Below are 24,333 nucleotides of genomic sequence, written 5' to 3' on the forward strand. Positions count from 1 at the left end.
CTTGAGAAGAGCATTTCATGTATATATTGCTCCTCTGTACCCAGGTGTTAATTGGAAACCTGGTAGGATGTGAACATCAATATGGTTGGATTAGCATGTGCACGCCCGTAAAATTAAAATTATCAATACCATTATTATCTTTATCATCATAATTGTAAAATGATTAATACCTCAGGCTTACAAAATAGTGATTTGATGCTTCAACTGATGCTACAATTGATGACACCAAATTTCATTGGTCTTCAAAAAGGGAAAAACTGCTGCTTTTAGGCATCCATTACTTTTACACTAAAGATTTTTGAGGGATTTCATGAACAATTAATGTTATATGAAAAGTGTATTATGGATGTTGACAAAGACTCTTCCTTTCAAATGAGGAATCTTGACCTCGCCTATACATAATGTTAATTTGTGTTGTTTTGTATTTATTTTCTGTCCACATAATTATACTGAACAGTTAATCCGCTCGAGTCAGTAAAATGCTTTACGTGTTATGTAGTATCCTGGCCCAACTTGTTCAAACCATTAGATTACCTGGAGGGAGAGGAGCATTCTTCTGAATCAATACAACAGCTACTTTAGATCCTCTTCCATGAAGACTTGTCCTGAAAATTTAAAAAAACATTTCATATTCTTAATTCCAATAAGTACTGTGCACAAAAATAATGTCACTATAAAAAGATAAGAATGTGACACATTGAGGCTTTTGCTACTTGTATGTAGGCACAGACTCTCATTTGACACCTAAACACAATTCAATAAAGTCTTCAGCAGAGCCTAACTGTAAATCTCTAAGCGCAGCTGCAGAACAAGGCCTATTTGACCAAGGTCTCTGCGTAGTCTTCTTGCTCAGACCCTCTGCTGTGCATTACGACCGACAAGAATTTGTGCCTATAAACTACCTTGGTACCTTGTCTTTTCTTTAGTTGTAAGAGAATCGCAGAAAGATGATCTACAGTAAACATGTATGAACAGAACTAATGCATACTTGGTAGTCATCAATCATGAAAAAAGGCACGCAAAATACTCATGTGGCAAAATATGTCGAGACGCAGAGCAATACTGCTGTTCAATATTTATAAACATGTAATACTGGATGGCTTTGAGTGTGATACAAGAACTAAAGAGGTGACACTTCAAGGATACCACCAATATAGTGATATAAGCTCTGTCAAAGTACCAGTATAAAAAATTTCCTTGCACCTCAAAATATTGTTGTTCTAACTTTTGTTATGCAATGTAGACTGATCACAAAGTGTGTGTCACTTGCATCCAACACATGGCTTGGGATAATAATGGAATAAACCAGTCTGCTACAGAAGTTAGCTGATTTCTGCTCTCCCATCTCATGATTTTCAAGACTTGATATTTCTTCTCACACTTGGATCAAAGAGCTCTCAGGGGCCATGATCATGATAAGATGATCATGTTTGATTATGTATTCCATATTTTTTTCACACTCATTATTATCTGAGGGGTCCACAATTTACAAGCTCTGCTTTTCAGTGAACCTCTCCATTTCCTCAAAATATAAATGCAGTTAAATTTTAAAATTCATTTTTTGTCTTCCTAAAATGTATAAATTATTATTAAGATTTGTTTATTACAAATTTAACTATGTTTTGTAAACATTTTATATTGTATTCGTTATTATGTATTGTATTTTGTTGGAAATGAAAAAAATGAAAATGAAATGAAATGAAATGAAATGAAATGTTTGGTTTTGTAACAAGTTGCACTCAGAATCCTCTCGAAGGGTATAAATAGAAAAACTTTACTGGAAATTATTCACTTGGAATTTCAAAAAAATACTATACCTGACAACTTCTACCCTGGTAGCACATTCCATTTGTTTTTCTTTCCACTGTTGTTCATCCCAATCTAGATCATAGAAGACAACGACCAATCCTGGGATATCTTCTTGATGTTTCTTCATCCAGCTTGTCTTCAGGATTCCTTTAGGGATGTACCATTCGTAGGATGTCCTTTGCTGTATGCAACATACAATTTGGAAATCAAAATAACACCAACAACAATGACAATAATTTCAATAATAATAATAATCATGATGATGATAATAATCAGAAGAACAATAATATTAATACATGAATGGACAAGTTGAAGAAATTATAAAAGACGTCCTGCTTACATAAATCTTGTAAAAACAAAGATATCCAAATACTATTGCACTGTGGGTGCGCGTGCAGGAAGCCAGGCCAGAGTTGGGATTATGAGCATGATTTAGCACGATCTAAATATTATTTGTATTCTCAAAAATAAAATCAGTATTCTGAGAGCACTTTCTATCGAAGAATTTATCTACATGTAAATATCACATCTACCCAATGAAGTTACAGACAAGTTAGCTGCAGCTGAAATACTTATTTTACTTGAAACTTTAAACAAAATTTTAAAACAGAAGCTCCCATTCCATTTTGAGGATGCACAGATAGCTCTAGTGCATGTGCACTGCCACTAGGTTTAGAAGGGCTTTTCCTTTGATTCATGGATTTCATGTATATTCAGCAATTTTGAGTGAACAGTGCTTTATATTATAGCTTTCTCTTCGCCATGTTAAATCGACGATACAACATGGATGAACCATCAGATTAGGACGAAGAACCAACCTTTTTCCTATCAAAGACTTCTTCAAATTATAATTTTAAGTGGTTGGACGAATGCCCACAGAAGTCGAAAAACATTGTAAGTCAAAATTGTAATAACTTTCTCTTTATATTTCGAAAAAATGTGACCCAACCAGCTGTTTGAATCGTTTTCATATGCAGGCTCTGGAACTCCGACGCCTTTGGTCATGTTGGTGTCGGCGTCGGAGCTTTCTGCAGTTACTTGGCCTTAGGGCTCATAATTCTAACCTTTGATCGGCACTTTGGGTATTCGTGGTCAGCTGGTAGTGTTTTAAAATTAAGTGGTACTCTATCTGGTCTACGGTTGGCGCTGAATGAATCCCAAATTGCTCTGTGAATGGCATTATACGTCACGTCTAATCCAGTCAGCACCACAAGCCCGACCGGCCGTGTGGTAATCGCCGCCGATAGATTCCCGGGACCTGGAGATGGTCGCCCGATGGGTGGTGGAGGAGAAGTGGGCTGCACAGCGGCAGCAACAGCTGCGACGTCCTCCTGCTCGTCCATTTTCACAAGCCGACTGAAACGGAAAAAGAGAGGTAAATCTACAAACTTATGTTCCAAAACAACGTGACAAGATAAGGTTGGTATTAATTATTTTAATCTCCAATAACAAAGATCGGATGTTTTTTCACAGACTTTATACGCACCTCTTCGTAGCTTCAGCTGAATCTGACCGTAGATGGCGACGTATCGTACCGTATATATTTTTTGTTGGGGGAGGGGAGGGGGGGGGGGGGGGGGGTGCTGGGATGGCATGCTTTCATTGATTTATATGAGCTAGCTGAAATCCCAGCTGTATTTAGCTGTTCTAGATTTTCATATGCTAGCAATGCTTGAATGCATAACTATGTGATCCCTGGAAACATTTATTGTGTTGTACTAAGAGGCAATCTGAGGCAATAATCTAGTTGTGGGGTACATTTTTCTTTTTTGAGGTCAATTTAATTGGTGTCGATCAAACGATATCATACAAAAAAGTGTTAATTGTTTTCTCTAAAAATTAATGCTTCAAAGTGCAAAGTTCCAATGACTGCAAAACGTTAACATTTTGTAGCTCTATACTTCACAAGATATACATGTATATAATTTACTAAGGGCAATTATATCACACTCAGTGGGAGGGGGGGGGGGGTATATTTAAATTTTAAGCATAACTGTATTTTAAAAAAAGTTGTTAATAACACACCGAAAGCTTGACCAATCGAGGCTTACCAAACATAGCAGCAAGCAATGTATGCAGACTGGATTCCAAGTACTGTACTGGTAGTTGGAATATACCTCATCACTTTAACATATATAGGTCCCCAGAAAAAGAAAAAGATATCAAAATATGTGAATATGACAGTAAACTGGGCTATTATAATATCTGAGTAATATGTTATTGTGTTCTTGGTGCTTGAGAAAATATTCCAACTCTCATTTGCTCAGGCCCCTCAAAATGTTTGGCTTATAACGGTCACATATCTCTACTTAGAACTGACCGAGGCAGGCCTCCTCCATCCAATTTTTTGCCACTCCTAGCTCACTCTCACAAGACAAGAAGATCTATATTACTTGGATGAGGCTGGCAGGTTCTCAAACTTTTTGCAAATCATGATTTTTGTTTAGGTTATGGGTATAAGTATAACTGTGTGTTTAAGTACTTTTTTTTCTTTCAGTTACGCCCCCTTTATAATATCAGACAAATCACCATCTATAGTATTCTAATAATGATAGTGTAATCCAATCATAGAGTCAACACCACAGTCCGATGAGAGTAATTAAAACAAAAATGGGTTCAAAGATACCACCCCAAAGTTTTGTGAGGGTCACGTCAATTAATAGTAGAATAAACCAATCAATCAATCAATCATCAATCCATCAATAAATCAATCAATCAATCAATCAATCAATCATCAATCCATCAATAAATCAATCAATCAATCCATCAATAAATCAATCAATCATCAATCAATCAATCAATCAATCAATCAATCCATCAATCAATCATCAATCAATCATCAATCAATCAATCAATCAATCAATCCATCAATCATCAATCAATCAATCAATCAATCAATCCATCAATCAATCATCAATCAATCAATCAATCAATCAATCCATCAATCATCAATCAATCATCAATCAATCCATCAATAAATCAATCAATCAATCCATCAATAAATCAATCAATCATCAATCAATCAATCAATCAATCAATCAATCCATCAATCAATCATCAATCAATCATCAATCATCAATCAATCAATCAATCAATCAATCAATCCATCAATCAATCATCAATCAATCATCAATCAATCAATCAATCAATCAATCCATCAATAAATCATCAATCAATCAATCAATCCATCAATCAATCCATCAATCATCAATCAATCAATCAATCAATCCATCAATCAATCATCAATCAATCATCAATCAATCAATCAATCAATCAATCCATCAATAAATCATCAATCAATCCATCAATCCATCAATCAATCATCAATCAATCAATCAATCAATCAATCAATCAATCAATCAATCATCAATCAATCAATCAATCAATCAATCCATCAATCAATCATCAATCAATCATCAATCAATCAATCAATCCATCAATAAATCAATCAATCATCAATCAATCAATCAATCAATCAATCAATCCATCAATCAATCATCAATCAATCATCAATCAATCAAGCAATCAATCAATCAATCCATCAATCATCAATCAATCAATCAATCAATCAATCAATCAATCCATCAATCAATCCATAAATGAGACATATATAGTCAACCACATTAGCCATTCAATCAACCAATCTTGACACTCATAAAGCTACCAATCAGCAGAAACAACAATATAATAATATCATCATCCAGTTAATGACCACCAATTCAATTTTTTTTTTCCTCTTCCCTTTCCATCCGTTCGGCAGAGACAATCCTAAAATGAAGGAACACACTCCAACTTCTATTATATATGATTATAACTCTTTTTGGTCTAAGTGCCTTCTCCCTTGGAAGCACTACTGAAAATATAACATGGATAGCATATTATTATTGTCCCTCTAAAAAAATATATAAGACCCTCTTACACATCATACATTTCAAGAAATTGACATTTTAATCATTTTGTGTGTTGGAAAAAAAAATGGGAAAGTAGTCCAGCACTTCGTCACAGTGACATTACTGATTCAGCCAATTTGAAGTGCCCATACGTGTAGTGATTACAATTTTCAAAAATTCATAACTTTCATATTTTTTGTCAGATTTAATTCATACTTTCACCAGTCTACTTCTCTGACTTTTCTGCTTTCTTTTAGAATACTTGTCTGTTAAGGTTGGATTTCGCTTTAAATGCTGAATGATAGACAAATTCCATTAAATAAAAAATAACTAAAATTACTGATCTATCACAACAAGTTCCTTTGAACATTCACTCCATACAAGCAACCAGCGGGGGGCTGATCGATATTTCGTTTCGTTGGGGGGGGGGGGTAAGGTCAGCTTTTTTGGGTCACCCCCATTACCACAATTTTTTTTCCATTTTTTTTTTTATTAAAAAAAAAGGGGGGGGGGTTTCCTCCAAAACACACCCCCCAAAAAAAGTTAAAAGGGGGGGTTCAACCCCCAACCCCCCCCCCCCCCCTGCGTACAGGCCTGCAAGCAACCTAAAATTATGTACCGGTAATGTATGTTTTATTATAGAATTGAAATGTATGTTTAATGCTAGTACCTTAAAGAAAAGAAGACAATTCAGAAAGTCAGGAAAATAAATCACTCCAAACTTAGATTTCATTTCATAAATGTATTTATATATCCAATATATATTCCAATTCAACAGTCCATATATTCTCATGGTAATTAATATACTTCGTAAATAAATTTGGGAAATAAATTCTCCTAGATATGAAACCATGCAAGTAGGCAGAAACTGTGAACGAAATAAGTATGACATAGGCCATAGCTGTAACCAGAAGGGGGAAATGTGGTCAATACCACTAAATTAATTCATATACCGGTAATCAATGAAATATTAACACATTTTAAAAGGGGGTTTGGCAACAGATAAGAAAGTAGTTTATTTAGGGGCAAATTTCTATTCAAGCTTCAAGTAACATTGTTAAAAATTATTAAGCAAAACAACCATCTTTGTTCATTTTCATTTCATTAGGGGGGAGTAGCATTTGTGGTGATTTGAATTTAAAACTACACATATTTTGGGGACCCATAACATAACCATAAAAAATGTTAAAATACAGGAATTTCCTTCAGATTATTTTGGCCAAGATCTTTTTAAAGTTTTGTGTAATGTATCAACAAATGTATGATTATTTCAATTTACAAGAAAAAGTATTGTATACACCAAGAAGTATATTGTTACAGATTTATCAACCAATATTAAAAAGGTGTAAAAATACACATTCCATACCAAAACAATAAACATATACATATTTCCTATAAACACAGTATGATTTGTAAGATAAAATGGAATAGTCCATATTCTAACATGTTTTAAAATGGAAGAATGCTATCAAATTTAAACAAATTAGTCATTATGACACCATCAAATAATTTTGCCAGCTAAAAATTTATCAATAAAACTGATAACCATAAGGGTTTATGAGTAAAAATTCAAATCATTGAATTTCTATTGCAAAAGGTGATTCAGCAAATATATTGTACAATAAAAACATGCATCTTGAAGTATGTAGTAAGAGTTGTTTCAAGGAAAAGACATGTGCAGTTTTTGTTTATTTGTCAACTAAAGTCCAATTACATTCATAATTGAATTATTGAAAACACACAAAAGGAATAAATCTCTATTCTCATTACATTTCAATTCCAAATATATACATACAGTATTCTAATCGTCATAGAAAAAATATTTTGTAGAGATTTCTCATCTTTCATATCAAAAGTAAATTCATTACCACAATCAGACCATTTTATCATTTTTGCATAACCCTGAGCAACCACTAACATAAGCAGAATATGCTATCCATATTCATTACCTACAAATTGTTTCCAGATTTCTTACAAATAATCAAACAAGTTGAACCTTCTTCTTAACTTTGTTTGAATAGAAATATAATACCGTAATTAACGTTATATAAACCGCCCTCGTGTATTAACCGCACCCCTTTTTTTCGCCCTAAAAAAAACAAAAACAGTAGAGGACCTAGGATAAAACCTTGAGGTACGCCATGTAATAGAAGAAAAACTGGAGGAATTATTATTATAAACTAATTGAAATCTATCAGAAAGATTACTTTCAAACCAAGATGACAGACAAATTTGAGTGTTGTTCTAGTTTCCAAGTGGTGAGTCAACACACCGATTACTGAGCTGGGAGACATTGCCAGGCATAGCGCCAGGTGGAGGGGCATAAATAAAAAAAATAAATAAAAAAAAGTGTGGTTAATACACCGTTAATTACGGTAACTATAATCTAGCATTTCAATACATGTACCTTGGCACAGAATTGAGCACATATTTAAGTATCATTTTCATTGATATATCACTCTACAGAAAATATGACTTAGCTCTTCTGTTCTCCTTGTAAATACATCTATTGAACTATAACTTCTACATTGTCATACTTATACACATGTATGAAGAAAGTATCATGGATAAAAAGAACTACCGGTAAGCGTATTTGCACTCCTAGACACACACTATTTTTAATTGGAAGCAACTATAACAATAAGCATTCTACATGTATGTTGGTATGTACCTGTATATGTATTTTACAAATATGCAATACAAGTGCATGTCTATTGCATTTCAGATTTACTGCATATGTTCTCATTTGATTACTGAACTTTCACACAATCTAGTACTGCATATTATGACAAATCAACTGTCCATCTTTGGGTTGCAAGAGTCTTAATGTCAAACTTAATACCACAAAGCTGGAAGTTTAAAAATAAAGGATATTGTCTAGGAAGTACTGCCACCAGTCATAATGCCCAGTCAATAGGACTTCTCTAACATGTTTATACTTTTTTTCCTGATGTAAAAATATTATTTCATCTTTTAATAAGATGAATTTTCTTCATACTATTGAAACAAGATCAGAAATATAATATAGGGGCAGGGGGTGTGCTTATCTTACATGTACATCTACATATACTGAAAAAATAAAGGTGGAAAAAAGCTGTGTATCATGTGTGTATATATACACACAAACTTTTATAAACAATTCTTCATAAAATTTATAATAAAGAAAATATTGGTCCTGTTTTGACAAGATATAAACAGTTTACAAATGTCAATTTATCCAAAATCAGAACAAGTTTGGGCAGTGAAATTTGAAAGTAGATGTAACACAGAATGAGTAGACTAATCAAATTTATTTCAGATCACACACATTGTAGCATTAAAACTATTTCATGTTAATGGCCATTTGTTCAGTTTCTTTTCTCACAATTACATATCAACATCTCATAGTTTGAGATAATTCTGTCTACTGGCTTGCGATAATATTTATATTAGCAAACCTTCCTCTCTAAATTTTGTTAATTATAATTCAATCAGTAATATTCAGCAAAACACAAGTGTATGATTGAACATGTTGACACCAATTTCACCACAAGCAACTGTTTTCTTCTCTTCATTTTATTATTTTAGCTCCCTTGTAACCTGATATGGGCGTTACAATGGCATACTAGAAGAAGTGTGTAATTTAAACATTATATTGTTATGTTTTACATTTGATATAGGCATTCACAAATTGCTGCCCATGCAAACATAGTACAGGAAAGTATTTTGGTTTGGTTAGTTTGTATGTGTATTTTTGTTTTGTTTTGACAGAGAAATTCTTTGTATCTTGCTTTGTGGATTTTTGTAAACTACCAAAATATATTGACAGTCATAGGTAGATGTAATATGGAAGTTTTTACTTTATTTAATTACCGTATGTGATGATAATGTGATATTGTGAAGATTGGAAATATTTATTCTAAAGGTTTTTTCAATTTGATTTGTATGCATAAGCTAATATGTAGATATTTTTGTGGTTTTTTGTGGTTTCTTGGTAGAATTGAGTTTTGTTTTTTAAAGTTTTATCTCGGACAAGATAGTTTTTTTCTTCGGATTTTGAATGCTTTTGTTTGGTAAAAGATCTATGGCATGAAGTGATGATGCTCGAGAGATCTTAGGATATTGCCTTAGTAGAAATGTGATTTGTTGTATTTTTTGTTGATTATATTTATTAGGTTGGTGAGAGAAGAAGTGGACCGAACGTCTTCAAACAGTTGGTGCAGCAGGATTCCAGGAAAGACCAGAGTCAAGAGTCTGTTAAAGTGTTGCTCTGGGAGCGACAAGCCTCCGTTGCCATTGATGTTGGAGAAATTATAACTCTTGTTGCCGTTGACATAAACAGCAGGGAGCGGAGATTTGCCCTATACTCCGGCCAAAGTACACAAGTAAAGGTATGTTTTTGCATTTTTAATGCTATTAATTTCAATTTTGATGTGGGAATTTATTTGTTTTTGGTTCATGCCATAGATGTTTTTTCGTTCATTTTAAGTTAGATTTCATGCATGAACAAGACTGACTGCATGGTCAGATCAAAAAGGTTTTATGAAAATCAGTGTATATTCATAATGTGGCGTTTTCGGAATTATTTCATGCTTCTTTTACTTTTGCCATAAACATGTAGCAAGTGTCAGGGGTGTCATAGTCTAGTAGTTTAAACACTTGACTGGAGATGCCAAGGTCATGGGTTCAATCCTCAGTCACCATGGCATTCATGTCCTTAAAGATAAAGTTGAGCCATGCATGCCATTGCATTGTGAAAGAACCGGTGTGAAATCGATCAGAAAAAGTTAATATTGTAAGCATATTAGTATTGGTGTGTAGACTAGTGCAAGGTTTACGAATCATCAAGAAGAAATTTGGCCCAGTCTTGGTTAAGTAACAAGCACTGTACACAGAAAGATGTATATGGGACTTCACAGACATGTGGGATACAAATCGAACATCATTTTTAAACTGTTACTTTGTCATATATTTAGAATATGAAGGCATTTGAAGAGCCATGCTTTTCAGGAAACATTTTCCTCTAAAGTTCTTTCACAATTTCATAATAACTATGATAATGCTCACAAATAATTTTTCACTTCTCCCATCAGAACTCAACCTTCTCTTTAAGGGTGAAGTCCACCCTAATATCAAAGAATATTATTATAAAAATAGTATGAGTGGAAATAAATCTGTAATTCCACCCGAAACATGATAATATCAACTTGTATCTCACTTTATTTATGAGATAAGCTATATGAATATTGTACATAAAGGCCATACAAATATAAATTCTTCACATTTTGATATACACATAATATGCTATGAAAATTCACTGATGAAATGCTTTAAAACATCTCCATGAAATATACTAAACATTCAGAAGTAGTCTACCCTATTATTTAGTTAGTGTTGATAGAAGCAGAAAAAATAAAGAAACAGATCAGTGAAAGTTTGATCAAAAATCATTTAAAAATCATCAAGCTACATGTAGCTAGGAACATTTAAAGCTGAAATTGATCAAACACAAAATGGCAACTCTATGATGTATATTTCAATATCCTCTACCAATCCTCTGTAATCATTGTATGTATGATTTTACACAACCCCTGTATGTAATCGATCTGTAACTTTATCAGTAACTAAGCACAAAAAATGGAAATACATGACATTTACAGTCCAGAGCAATAGGAGAGGATTTCGCAAGATACGGTATTCCACAGATTTACCAATATGTGTTTCTTTGATTACCGGGTCGAAATTCCAAAATTCACAAATTTCTTATTCCTAATTGAAAATTGATTAAACTGTCACAAATCTGTATTTTTCATTTATTCTGCTTGTATTAAAACAGATTATAAGATGATGGCGTGGACCCTAATCAAATGATTGGTTGAAAGCGTACACGTGACCAGGGATTTATTTTGCCTAACGTGTAAGTTTGGATAATGTCCGGTCATTATCCAATTCTAATGACCGGTCATTAGTAAAATCATGTTATAAAACATCATTTTATTTAAAAAATAAAACATAATCTTATAAAACAAATAATACACGTCATTTTTTCGGGCATTAGTAAAATTACCCACACTCAATACCTTCAAAACAGTCCAAACACCCTCGGCTATTGCCTCCGGCGTGTAAGACTGTTCCAAAGGTACCTTGTGTGGGTAATTCTTACTAATGCCCTCACTGCTGTGTATTATTTGTATACTATATACCAAGATGGACTTTCCTTTTTAAACAACTTCTTGTAAAACTTGCTTCCATCTGTCCAAGCCAAAGATAGGAAGGAAGCAAGGTTGAATGAGTCAGCACTTCTCATGTCTCTCCTTCTGATCTACGATGTCCTTCAGAAGAAGAGCTAGTTCAGAGCGGTCAACTTTATCACAAAATTGCTCTCCTGCAGAAAATAGATAAAGGAAGTAAAGTACAGAGTCTATTAAAGCGAGAGATTGATTCTGTAGCTTTAAAGGGAAAATAAAGTTTTGGACCAGAAGGAAAGCAAACTTCAGAATAAAAATTTCAAACAAGCTCCTACATAGATCAGAAAAGGTGACTACACTGTAATTCATATGAAAAAATATTATTTAAATGATGATTACATATAAGCATTATACTGCAAGCTAATTTCTACACGTCTCTCCATGCTTACATATTTGAATGGAGCCAAATTTATTCAAACATTTTCAGTCCATCAACAACAAAAAATTAGAAAATATTATTTACCAGTAACCAACAGTTTATTGAGAATCATACTGCTCAAAGGTAACCAGTTCTTTCCTTATTCTTCTATTAGATTCTCAATATGCCTTCCATTTTTACAACTCAAGTAAAATAGAAGAGAAAAAGGAATGAAAATATGGAGCATACCATTCCATGAGAGGTTGTTTAGCGCTTTATCCAGTGAGGGACAATCTCTGTTATATTGACAAGCTCTCTTCATCAGCTCACAAAGTGCATCCTCTCCATTTGCATCTAATCAACAAAGAAATAGAGAAAATTGTGAATCTACAAACCAAGAGAGATATTAAAGATACTATGTCCCTTTTGCAGCCAACCTCAAATTCTGTAGAACTTTGCAGGCAAGCCTTTTCTTAAGTCAAAGCAGACCGGGAGCCAAATATCTGAAAAAGCGGCTCCCGGTCCTTATTTTTTTTAGAGAACCGGGAGCCGTTTTCCAGGACCAGGAGCCGTTTCCAAAATTGATGAAAATATGTATTCTTTTAAATGATTTGTTTACCGTTACCTTTTATTTATACGTATTTCTACTTTAAATTGTGAGCACTCATCACTCAACCATACCTTGGATAAATCTGTCATTTGTAGTTGTTGTAGTTCATGTTTAAAACTATTTTCATGCTGTTAAATGTCAACGATTGAACAATGTTAGGAAGAGGGAATTAAATTATTTATAAAAAAATATTTTTAAAAAAATTATTAAAAAAAATTTAAAAAAATAAATAAAAAAAAAAAAATTAAAAAAAAAAAATCGAATTTGTCAAGTTTTAGGGCTATCAAATACTAAATAAACATGTAAAGCTGGGATTATTTTGTCATTTGGAGTTGTTGTAGACCATGATAGTTGATATGAAGTGCCTTTTCATGACTTAAGTATTTCAATTTGATAGCCCAAAACTTGAAAATTGTCGGCATATTTTTAAAAAATCTACCGATTATTTTCCGATCATTTTCATTGATCGGCGATCAGAATTATTGATCTCATTTCCCCTGATCGGCCAACGATGACTTTGTGCGCGAAATTCCGAAATTGTGATCTATTTCCGTTTTTGTCACATTTGTGAGCATTTAGTGCTAGACATGTGAAAGTTTCTAAAACAGGAAATGTTAATTCTCCCAGACCGAGCGCCAAAAATATAAAATGAACGGCGTCCGGTACTCATTTTCCCCGTCTTACCGGGCGCCAAAAGTCAGGGACCGTTGGGTAAAACTCGCCCGGCGCCCGGTTAAGAAAAGGCTTGTTTGCAGGAATTATGAATATGTCATGTATGTCCTATCTGTGAAATTTAAACGTTAGCAGTGTCCTAATATTCGAATTATGCAAGGAAACCCGTTTAATTGCTAGACTTCACTGTCAGACACTTTTGTCAGTATTGAGTGACTGACTGGCTTTTTCTTCTTCTTTGGTAATAACATACATAAAATGAGCTGTAAAGGATTTGTCTACATCAATAACCCACATAAAACGTATGACCATGCGGTATAATGGTCTGAAAATCAAGACTATTACTTATTGGCTCTATAGCTCCTAAGTCGATTTGACAAATTATAGTCATTATTTTCCCACTTAAAGACATTTTCAAGCCCCATTTTTTTTAAGGGGAGTTCTAAATTAGTATTATCTTTCAAATGCCATTGGAATTTAACCTTCTCATTGTTTTGGCCTGCAAAAGGGACATAGTACCTTTAAGTCAACATTGACTGTCAATTCATTGCATTGAAATTTGATAACAATATACAGTGCGTCCCAGTAAAACGAAACCGAGAAATATTGATACTTTAACATAACTGAATCACAATTATAATTAATAATAATGACACATGTTTGTGAAGCTTAGATCCTCCTCTTTCATTTGATGTAGTGCTTTAAACAACAAAGAAGAAAAAAGACTTCATGCATGGTTGATCGTTAACGAAACAGAGTTTGTTGTTTGCTGCTACGGCAGGTAGCCAGTGAAAACGAATTTGTTTTATGAAATTATGTAAATGCAAGCATTACTTTAAACAAACAGAACTCAATCCAGTCTTCTACTCAAACCTCTCATCCTGTCTACAACTTTCTGGTTTACAGTCCTTTTCAGGACTATACTCACTTCCGAAAGATACTCTTCCTTCCAACCTCCACTTTCTCGCCTTTCCATTTCACTTCTATTTCTATCCACTTTCCTTAGTCCTTCTAGGACTTTACACATGGTGTACCGTAAACCTCTTCCGCGATTGTTCATACCACCATGCAAACCTTCAAACATCATCTCAAACAGAACTTTGTTATTCCTGGCTCATTTTTCCAGATTGAGGTGTCATATGAAAGGGCATAAAATGAACTTTCTGGAAATGTGATTTTCTCTTTGAAATTCAGATACCTTTCGCCAAATGACTTTTTGGTACCCTTTCTTCAAACTTGTTTTTACCCACTCATACGTGAAATATGCATCATATGAATAGCATCAAATGAAAGAGGAGGATCTAAGCTTTACAAATATGTGTCATTTATTAATTATAACTGTGATAAAGTTATGATAAAACATCAATAATTCTCGGTTCGTTTTTTCTGGGACGCACTGTACTGTTCATTAACGGGACTTTAAACAATGAAAGAAGGAGAATATCTTTCCCACTATTTCAGCATCTAATTAATGCTCTGTCAAGACTTTCGTCCACCACTCTTACCCTACATGTAAGTGCCAGTAGGAATGTAATAAGAAGGAATTCCTTGAATGCCACAAGCACTGTGAGATGGTGGTCTAGCTAAGACCAAGTCAAATTTGGAACACCTTTAGCACCACTATGTGACTAATATTAGGCCCATGCAATAATATGAGTCTGAGAATGAGTTTTCATTGGCTTCATACATGCAAAGTATACCAGTATTGAATACTTCAAGGGCCAAGGTTAGCAGTCAGTCAATTTAATGCCAACAGTTTCGACCAATCAGAATCTTGAAATGAAGTATATTAAGTAAACATTAATGGACTACGAGGGTAATGGTGCAAACTATCATCGCCGAGGTGATCTCGGGACTACTATCTTCCTGAGCCGCAAGGCGAGGGAAGATGGTAGCCCCGAGATCACCGAGGCGATGATAGTTTGTATCCATTGCCCTAATAAAGGAGGTTAATATTTATTTTATATCCCACATCGGCAATAAGGTCTATCTAAAGTGAATTTTACATAATTAAAACAACTGATTCTGCAGATAGTTTAGCTTCAGCTAGATTTTACAAAGCACAACATGTGTATATTAATACAGTCGATGCGCTCATTTGACATTGACATTGACACTGACATTTCGCGTAACCTCCTTTGCTATGCTTATTCAATGCGCAAGTCACGCAAGTGGGGCAGCAGCAAAAAATTACTTTACAAAAGTCCTATCGCAGGGAGATAGTACTTATCTATCATTTATCATGTGACCTCGTTTAGACCAATCAGATTGCAAGATTCTTAGTATGAGGGATATAATAAAAACTAATATATTACCTTTAGGCGGTACTATACAATGGGCAATAATATTTCTAAGGCATGTGACTCCCTCTGGATTCTCTCTGTTCTGCTTCTTAGGAGGCTGCTCCTCTCCAATCTTGTTGTCGATGGATTGACCTCTGACATGGGATGAAGAAGGATGCCATATTAACAGTGAACTTTGACATATGAAAAAAAAAGAAGCATCTTTTTCTCATACTATTGTGACCTTTTCAAAACTGTACAGAGGCTATTTTCTTTTCTTTTCTTTTAACAGTACAGCTGACTGTATTGGAAGCTGACGTGCACACATTTCTCACTGCCTCATGCATGACAACGATTGTTAAAGTAGGACATTTTGAAAACAACAATACGTCTCAAAATTAGCCATAGAATCCAATTGCATAACACAAATTGATGATCATCTTCTTTATTTTTTATTTGAAAAAAGTTTTCTACATAATAAAACATAAAACATTTTACAGATCTCAGCTGTGGTGGGTTTTTGTTGGGGCACCCTGTATATCACTCATATGGTATGATGGTTGTATCAAGATAAACTATGAAAACTATAATTTAGAATTTCTCAATCGCAATTTCTTTTCTTTTATATACACTTGTGAATATTAACTTGGTAGCATATTAATGAGTAAGGTTTTTACTTTAATACCTGGTAAGAATTCTTTTCCTCACGATTGGATTGTTAGCCTTAGCAACTGGTTTGAGCATGACCTTTTTGTCAGGTATCCTCATGGCGGTCAGCTGCTCGCTGTGAATCTGTTTAGCATCATCAAGCATGTTCTGAAATAAATACAATATCAGGTCACAAACATTTAGAATCATCTGCTCATTGTAAACGAATAATCATATTGCTTAATACTTAAGAGAAGTGTACTAATAAAATCTTTTAAATACAGTGCATCCCAGAAAAAGTGAAACCCCAAAACAAACAGTAATTGTGAGAAAACTATGAGATGTGTGAAATTATTTCTTGCTTATCATAAACTAGATGGACCTTCAACTGCGTGCAGTCTAAAATGATGCCTCCACCATAGAGCGATTTAACCAACCAAAACAGAAGCAATTTTCAAAATTCAACTTCATAAAGATTGTTAACCATTAACAGGTTCTCAGAATATCATGATTACAAGCTTTTTTTCATATACATGTATGACCCTTTGATCTTTGACCACATGACACTAAAATCTAATCAGTTCATTGGCTCTGCAAGATACATACATTTCCTGAGTTTGATAGTAACCCATCTGTCAGTTCTAATGAGAATACATTCACAAGCTATTTTTGCATACATAATGAGCCCAATGACCTTTGACATTTGACCTCAAGACCCCAGAATCTACTCAATTCATTGGCTCTGCAAGATACATACATGACCTAAGTTTGGCAGGAACCCATCATTCTGTTCTTATGATAATGCGAACATAAGCTATTTTTGCATACATACTGAGCCTTTTGACCTTGTGACCCCAAAATCTAATCAGTTCATTGTTTCTGCAAGATTCATACATGTACATGACCTAAGTTTGGCAGGAATCCATCAATCGGTTCTTGAGATAACGCAGTCACAAGCTGTTTTTGCATACATGATGAGTCCTGCAACCTTTAACCTTTGACCTTGTGACCCCAAAATCTAATCACTTCATCGGCTTTGCAAGATACATACATGATATAAGTTTGGCAGGAATCTTTCAATCGGTTCTTGAGATAACGCGTTCACAAGCTGTTTTTGCATACATAATGAGCCCTGTGACCTTTGACCTTTGACCTCGTGACCCCAAAATGTAATCAATTCATCGGCTCTGCAAGATATATACATGACCAAAGTTTAGCAGGAATCCAACTAACGGTTCTGAAAAAGTGAAAAAGTGAAAAAGTGCCCATTTATTGATTGGAAAATGTTGCCCATCCTGGGAAATAATTCCCCATTCTGATGATTTATTTTCTACCTCAAAAGTAATTTGCCCATTGGACCATACCTTTCCTCATTATCAAAATGTAAGGTGCCCCTTAATTTAAATATTTTGGATATATCACTGGACTGTCTAATTTCCTCTTCAAAGAAGTTGCAGTTCCGAAAAACACTCTTATCATTAACTGCTGCAGATTCATTTAGAAAAAAAGCAACAAGCAAGTATATGCTAATTTGGGGACGAAGTGTAATAGTTCTCCATTGGTTGTGATTTTACCTTATCTAGCATGATTGCAGGTGAATGAAGCTCAGTGTTTGGTGCTGAATTCTCTCTTAACCAGGGATGTGAGCATAGTTCTTCTATGGTAAGCCTCTCTGTTGGATCCACCCTCAGCAATCTGTCACAAAATGATGTACATGTGGTTTCATAATACATTTCACTTTCTTGGCACCTTATGCCCCTTGAGACATACATATAATTGAACTTTGTAAATGACATTAAAAAAAAAATGTTTCTGCATTTATTGATAAATCAAATACAAAACATTCAAATATTAATAACAGTATATGAAATAATTGATTTATGTAAAAAAGTGACAACTGAAATACACACACTTAAAAATGCATACCGGTATATATATATATATAAAATTGAAAACTTGAAAGTATGGAGGTAAGTCAAAGAAATCAAGATAAATGCAGTGGCCAAATATCATAAGCATGAATGCTTGAGTCGATAGCAGCCGGGAAGAGGGGGGGGGGGTACATGTCGCTGTTATAGGAGGATGTAGGAGAATAGAGTGTCACATATAAAGATTTTGTTCAGAAAGTATCTAAATAAAAAGTGGAAAGAATGTAAAGAAAGAAAACAAAATTGCAAGTGGGTGTGTGGCATGTGACATTGACATTTTACAAATATTTGTGGGTGTGCATGTGTTTAACAAATCAACAACAAAAAGGGCGGGGTAATAATAATGGACTGCTAGTGGCATGAGCACTTTACAGGAATCCACTATTATTGTAGATCACATGGTCAAAGGTTCAAATCCTTTTACATCTGGCAATACATTAAAGGTAAAGACCAGTTTAGAAACACCCCCTCTCAAAAAATGAAATGGTAGCTCTTATTACCAATTATGTGAAACAATATGTTTTTACTAATACGTGATCATACAAATTTTGCTGAGAAACCGCCTACTAATTGATATATTCGGTAAATTATTATATCTATTTGGACCTGATGGATATAACACACGTGTCGCGCACGTGTGCATAATCCCATATACATCTTTCTGTGTACAATGCTCAGTATTTTACCAAGACTGGGCCAAATTTCTTATCATTTTGATGATTTCAGAACCTTGCAGTACACAACGATACTTATATGCTAGATGATCAACCTTTTCCGATCGATTCCCCGTTTCTTTCACAATGCAATCGCATGACCATAACTAGTCTTTATCTTTAATCTACATTTGACACTATTGAAGAGGAGACTGATGAGGATTGGTGAAGCCTTTGCCATTACTAGTATACCATCATGCATCCAGCATGCATGCATGTGAATGTTGCAAATTATGATAGGAATACTCTCAAGGGAATAGAGGTAGTGCACTCTTGTATGCGGGCTAGAAATCTAGTTACCAGGAGTAATAATAATAACATAATAAACCAAAGTAATTGTGCCTTTATAAGGGTAATTATAAGTATGGTTAGACTGAGATAGTAGAACCTCTTTTATATGGTACATTATATTTGAAGATATTTGCAGAAAGAGGGAGAGAGTTTATTAAAAGGATCAGAAAGTAAGGAGTATCAGCACATTGGGAATTTAGGAAAGGGAAGGTTATGAGATATACCTTTTGACAACATCTTTAGCCTCATCTGATATAAGCGACCATTCCTCTGTGGGGAATTCATACTGTCCAGCCATGATCTTATGCCTCATGTCCTTAGAGAGTTGTCTACTGGGTGTGTCAGGGTAGAACGGTGGATAACCACAGAGCATGATGTAGATGATCACTCCAAGAGACCACATATCACATCCCTAAAAGACAATACACACAGTCATCATTAAAGATAAACTTTAGTTCTGGTTAAAAAGAGAAAATCAATTCTCACAGAATCTAACAAAATTTACACTGAATGTTCAAGATTACAAATAAATGTCATGTGCCAAACAATTTTGGAAGAAAATGTATACTGGATGAGTAATGAGCATAGAAAGATAAGGAAATCAAGTAGTACTAGCCCCGACACCATTTGTGTTGTCCCATATACATCTTTCTGTGTAGTGTGCTTGTTACTTTACCAAGACTGAGCCAAATTTGTTGTGAATTTGATGACTCCAGAACCTTGCAGTACACACCAATACTTACATGCTACATGATCAACTTTTTCTGATGCATTCCACACCTTTTCTTTCATAATGTTATCGCATGACCAGAACTGGAGTTTTTCTTTAATTGGTCAAAAGTGGCTCAAAGATATGGCATAAAAGACAACACACTCACAAAGTAGTTTCTCTTCTTAACTCTAGCTGTGCCGGTGTAACGTATGATACAAAAAGAATAGCTATTTCAAATTTTCAATCACACATTTTTACATGTATATGGTGACCAATGCATATCAATGTTTAGAGCAGGAATCAAGCTTTTTAAATAACTAGAACACATTTAGTTATTAAATGCTACCGTATTCAAGGCTGTTTCTTACTTTAGCATTAAACAAAAGGACTAAAATGAAACTCAAACAAAAATGTTCATGCATGATTGTATCATCTGAAAGGATATCAAAGTTCCTACAACTTTAGTAGGTACACAACAAATTAAAGGCATCGTTTTATATAAATCTGAGATGCACGGCCCTACGTGTTATCAGTGCCTGTGATATGGTGTAATATTGAAGCCCTAAAAAATTTGAGCTTCAAAACAGTCAAGAAGTGCCTCAAAAAAGAGTAAAAATCTTTGAGTGACCGGTTTCAACATTCTCGTTTTCCCCAATAGACTGTAGAGTTATAAAAACCGTTTGGAAAACGCAAAATTTGATTTCGATATCCAATCATAACTTTCTTGATGATTAGACAGACGATCGGCTTGTAAAAGTCATGGGGTTCCTGACTGACCTAAAGGTTTATAATTATCATTGCAGCATGAGCTAAATCCAGGATTTTGTTTCAGAATCTAAGACAATGTTACCAAGTCACTTTAACAATCCAACTCCTTTCAATGCTGTTTTGCATTTGCATTTTGAAAAAGGATAAAGTGACATTAGAGTTTGGTGGATTGAGAGCTTACCTTGTCATATGTATAGGGTCTTGGAGAGGTTTGGATGAGGTTTTTCTGCTCTCGTCTCTGTCTTTTCTGTGCTTCAAGAACCTGTTAAAAGAATAGATATCTCAATATTGTAGTCCTTTGCAGTGCGATGCTTACGTAATCATGTTTATTTGACAATAGAGTTATAGAGTTATTCCTATACCTATACCTAGTTTTGTCATGAATGTCCTAACACCTGAATTAGTCTATAGAAGGGTCAATCCTAGGGGGGGGGGGCTGTGACCCTTTCAGAATCATCCTAGCTAGAAAAGGGGAGAAGGGAACTGTAGAAATATAAGGGCTGCGCAGAAGGGAGAAACTTTATTTCTCCTGTTAAGATTATATTTTAGGGTATACCAGGAAAAGGGAATTTGGTGGCAGGTGTGCCCTTCGGTAGTTAATAATAATAATAATATGGATATTTATATAACGCTGGTATCATAGCGCCGGTACATATTACTTTCACAAAAATATATAGTTGATGTGATTCATATTAAATCTAGCATATTAAAAAAATATAATATTTTCCGCCAAATTGCTGAACCACCCCGGCCCTTACAACTTCGGCCCGAAAAAATGTGATAATTCAAATTTTTACAATATTTGCCCCACGCCCCTTTCAAAGGGATATAGGGTTCAGGATCCATCTAATCGCATGTATGTACATTCATTATGGGGAAACTAGCCAATTAACAAAAAATAATATTTTCCTCCAAAATGCTGAACCACCCCGGCCCTTACAATTTCGGCCCGAAAGGTGTGATAATTCAAATTTTTACAATATTTACCACTACGCCCCATTCAAAGGGATATGGGGGTCAGGATCCATCTAATGGCATGTATGTACATTCATTGTGGGGAAACTAGCCTTTTCAAAAAATATAATTTTTTCCTCCAAAATGCTGAACCACCCCGGCCCTTACAATTTCGGCCCGAAAGTTGTGATAACTCAAATTTTTCAATATTTGCTACTACGCCCCTTTCAAAGGGATATGGGGGTCAGGATCCATCTAATGGCATGTAAGTACATTCATTGTGGGGAAACTAGCATTATAAAAAAAATTAATATTTTCCTCCAAAATGCTGAACCACCCCGGCCCTTACCATTTCGGCCCGAAAGGTGTGATAATTCAAATTTTTACAATATTTACCAATACGCCCCATTCAAAGGGATATGGGGGTCAAGATCCATCTAATGGCATGTATGTTCATTCATTGTGGGGAAACTAGCCTTTTCAAAAAATATAATTTTTTCCTCCAAAATGCTGAACCACCCCGGCCCTTACCATTTCGGCCCGAAAAGTTGTGATAACTCAAATTTTTCAATATTTGCCCCTACACCCCTTTCAAAGGGATATGGGGTTCAGGATCCATCTAATGGCATGTATATACATTCATTGTGGGGAAACTAGCCTATTAAAAAAATATAATATTTTCCTCCAAAATGCTGAACCACCCCGGCCCTTACCATTTCGGCCCGAAAGCTGTGATAACTCAAATTTTTCAATATTTGCCCCTACACCCCTTTCAAAGGGATATGGGGGTCAGGATCCATCTAATGGCATGTATATACATTCAATGTGGGGAAACTAGCCTATTAAAAAAACACAATATTTTCCTCCAAAATGCCGGCCCTTACAACTTCGGCCCGAAAAGTTGTGATAATTCAAATTTTTACAAAATTTGCCCCTACACCCCTTTCAAAGGGATATGGGGGTCAGGATCCATCTAATGGCATGTATATACATTCAATGTGGGGAAACTAGCCTATTAAAAAAACACAATATTTTCCTCCAAAATGCTGAACCACCCCGGCCCTTACAACTTCGGCCCGAAAAGTTGTGATAATTCAAATTTTTACAAAATTTGCCCCTACACCCCTTTCAAAGGGATATGGGGGTCAGGATCCATCTAATGGCATGTATATACATTCATTGTGGGGAAACTAGCATTATAAAAAAAATTAATATTTTCCTCCAAAATGCTGAACCACCCCGGCCCTTACCATTTCGGCCCGAAAGGTGTGATAATTCAAATTTTTACAATATTTACCACTACGCCCCATTCAAAGGGATATGGGGGTCAGGATCCATCTAATGGCATGTATGAACATTCATTGTGGGAAAACTAGCCTATTAAAAAAATATAATATTTTCCTCCAAAATGCTGAACCACCCCGGCCCTTACCATTTCGGCCCGAAAGTTGTGATAACTCAAATTTTTCAATATTTGCCCCTACACCCCTTTCAAAGGGATATGGGGGTCAGGATCCATCTAATGGCATGTATATACATTCAATGTGGGGAAACTAGCCTATTAAAAAAACACAATATTTTCCTCCAAAATGCCGAACCACCCCGGCCCTCACAACTTCGGCCCGAAAAGTTGTGATAATTCAAATTTTTACAAAATTTGCCCCTACCCCCCTGTCGAAGGGATATGGGGGTCAGGATCCATTTAATGGAATGTATATACGTTCAATGTGGGGAAACTAGCCTATTAAAAAAACACAATATTTTCCTCCAAAATGCTGAACCACCCCGGACCTTACTATTTCGGCCCGAAAGTTGTGAATACTCAAATTTTTCAATATTTGCTACTACGCCCCTTTCAAAGGGATATGGGGGTCAGGTTCCATCTAATGGCATGTATGTACATTCATTGTGGGGAAACTAGCATTATAAAAAAAATTAATATTTTCCTCCAAAATGCTGAACCACCCCGGCCCTTACCATTTCGGCCCGAAAGGTGTGATAATTCAAATTTTTACAATATTTACCACTACGCCCCATTCAAAGGGATATGGGGGTCAGGATCCATCTAATGGCATGTATGTACATTCATTGTGGGAAAACTAGCCTTTTCAAAAAATAAAATTTTTTCCTCCAAAATGCTGAACCACTCCGGCCCTTACAATTTCGGCCCGAAAGTTGTGATAATTCAAATTTTTACAATATTTACCACTACGCCCCATTCAAAAGGATATGGGGGTCAGGATCCATCTAATGGCATGTATGTACATTCATTGTTGGGAAACTAGCCTTCTCAAAAAATATAATTTTTTCCTCCAAAATGCTGAATCACCCCGGCCCTTACAATTTCGGCCCGAAAGGTGTGATAATTCAAATTTTTACAATATTTACCACTACGCCCCATTCAAAGGGATATGGGGGTCAGGATCCATCTAATGGCATGTATGAACATTCATTGTGGGAAAACTAGCCTA

At 35.0% G+C, this 24,333-nt stretch overlaps 2 protein-coding genes across 2 annotated transcripts in view; both read right to left on the minus strand.

Moving 5' to 3' along the window:
• Positions 1-3,328, minus strand: part of LOC764519 (trafficking protein particle complex subunit 11) — a 37,100-nt gene extending 33,772 nt beyond the window's left edge. Inside the window, exons 1-4 of the mRNA XM_030992085.1 lie at positions 3,296-3,328; positions 2,874-3,165; positions 1,818-1,990; positions 535-605 (exon numbers count right to left, since the gene is read on the minus strand). Of these exons, the coding sequence (XP_030847945.1) occupies positions 535-605; positions 1,818-1,990; positions 2,874-3,152 (523 nt within the window). The 5' untranslated portion in view covers positions 3,153-3,165; positions 3,296-3,328. The remainder of the gene's footprint in view (positions 1-534; positions 606-1,817; positions 1,991-2,873; positions 3,166-3,295) is intronic.
• Positions 3,329-11,835: 8,507 nt separating this feature from the next.
• Positions 11,836-21,176, minus strand: LOC576140 (MAP kinase-activated protein kinase 5). The gene is made up of 7 exons (XM_030992086.1): positions 21,090-21,176; positions 19,653-19,840; positions 18,071-18,191; positions 16,534-16,664; positions 15,882-16,003; positions 12,534-12,638; positions 11,836-12,063 (listed from the first exon to the last, which is right to left on the minus strand). The coding sequence occupies exons 2-7, from the start codon at positions 19,829-19,831 to the stop codon at positions 11,972-11,974; spliced, it is 750 nt and encodes a 249-aa protein (XP_030847946.1). The 5' UTR covers positions 19,832-19,840; positions 21,090-21,176; the 3' UTR covers positions 11,836-11,971.
• Between the last annotated feature and the right edge of the window lie 3,157 nt (positions 21,177-24,333).

The sequence above is a fragment of the Strongylocentrotus purpuratus genome, unplaced genomic scaffold (genome assembly GCF_000002235.5).
Source record: "Strongylocentrotus purpuratus isolate Spur 01 unplaced genomic scaffold, Spur_5.0 spur5_scaffold_2, whole genome shotgun sequence".
Lineage (NCBI taxonomy): Eukaryota > Metazoa > Echinodermata > Echinoidea > Camarodonta > Strongylocentrotidae > Strongylocentrotus > Strongylocentrotus purpuratus.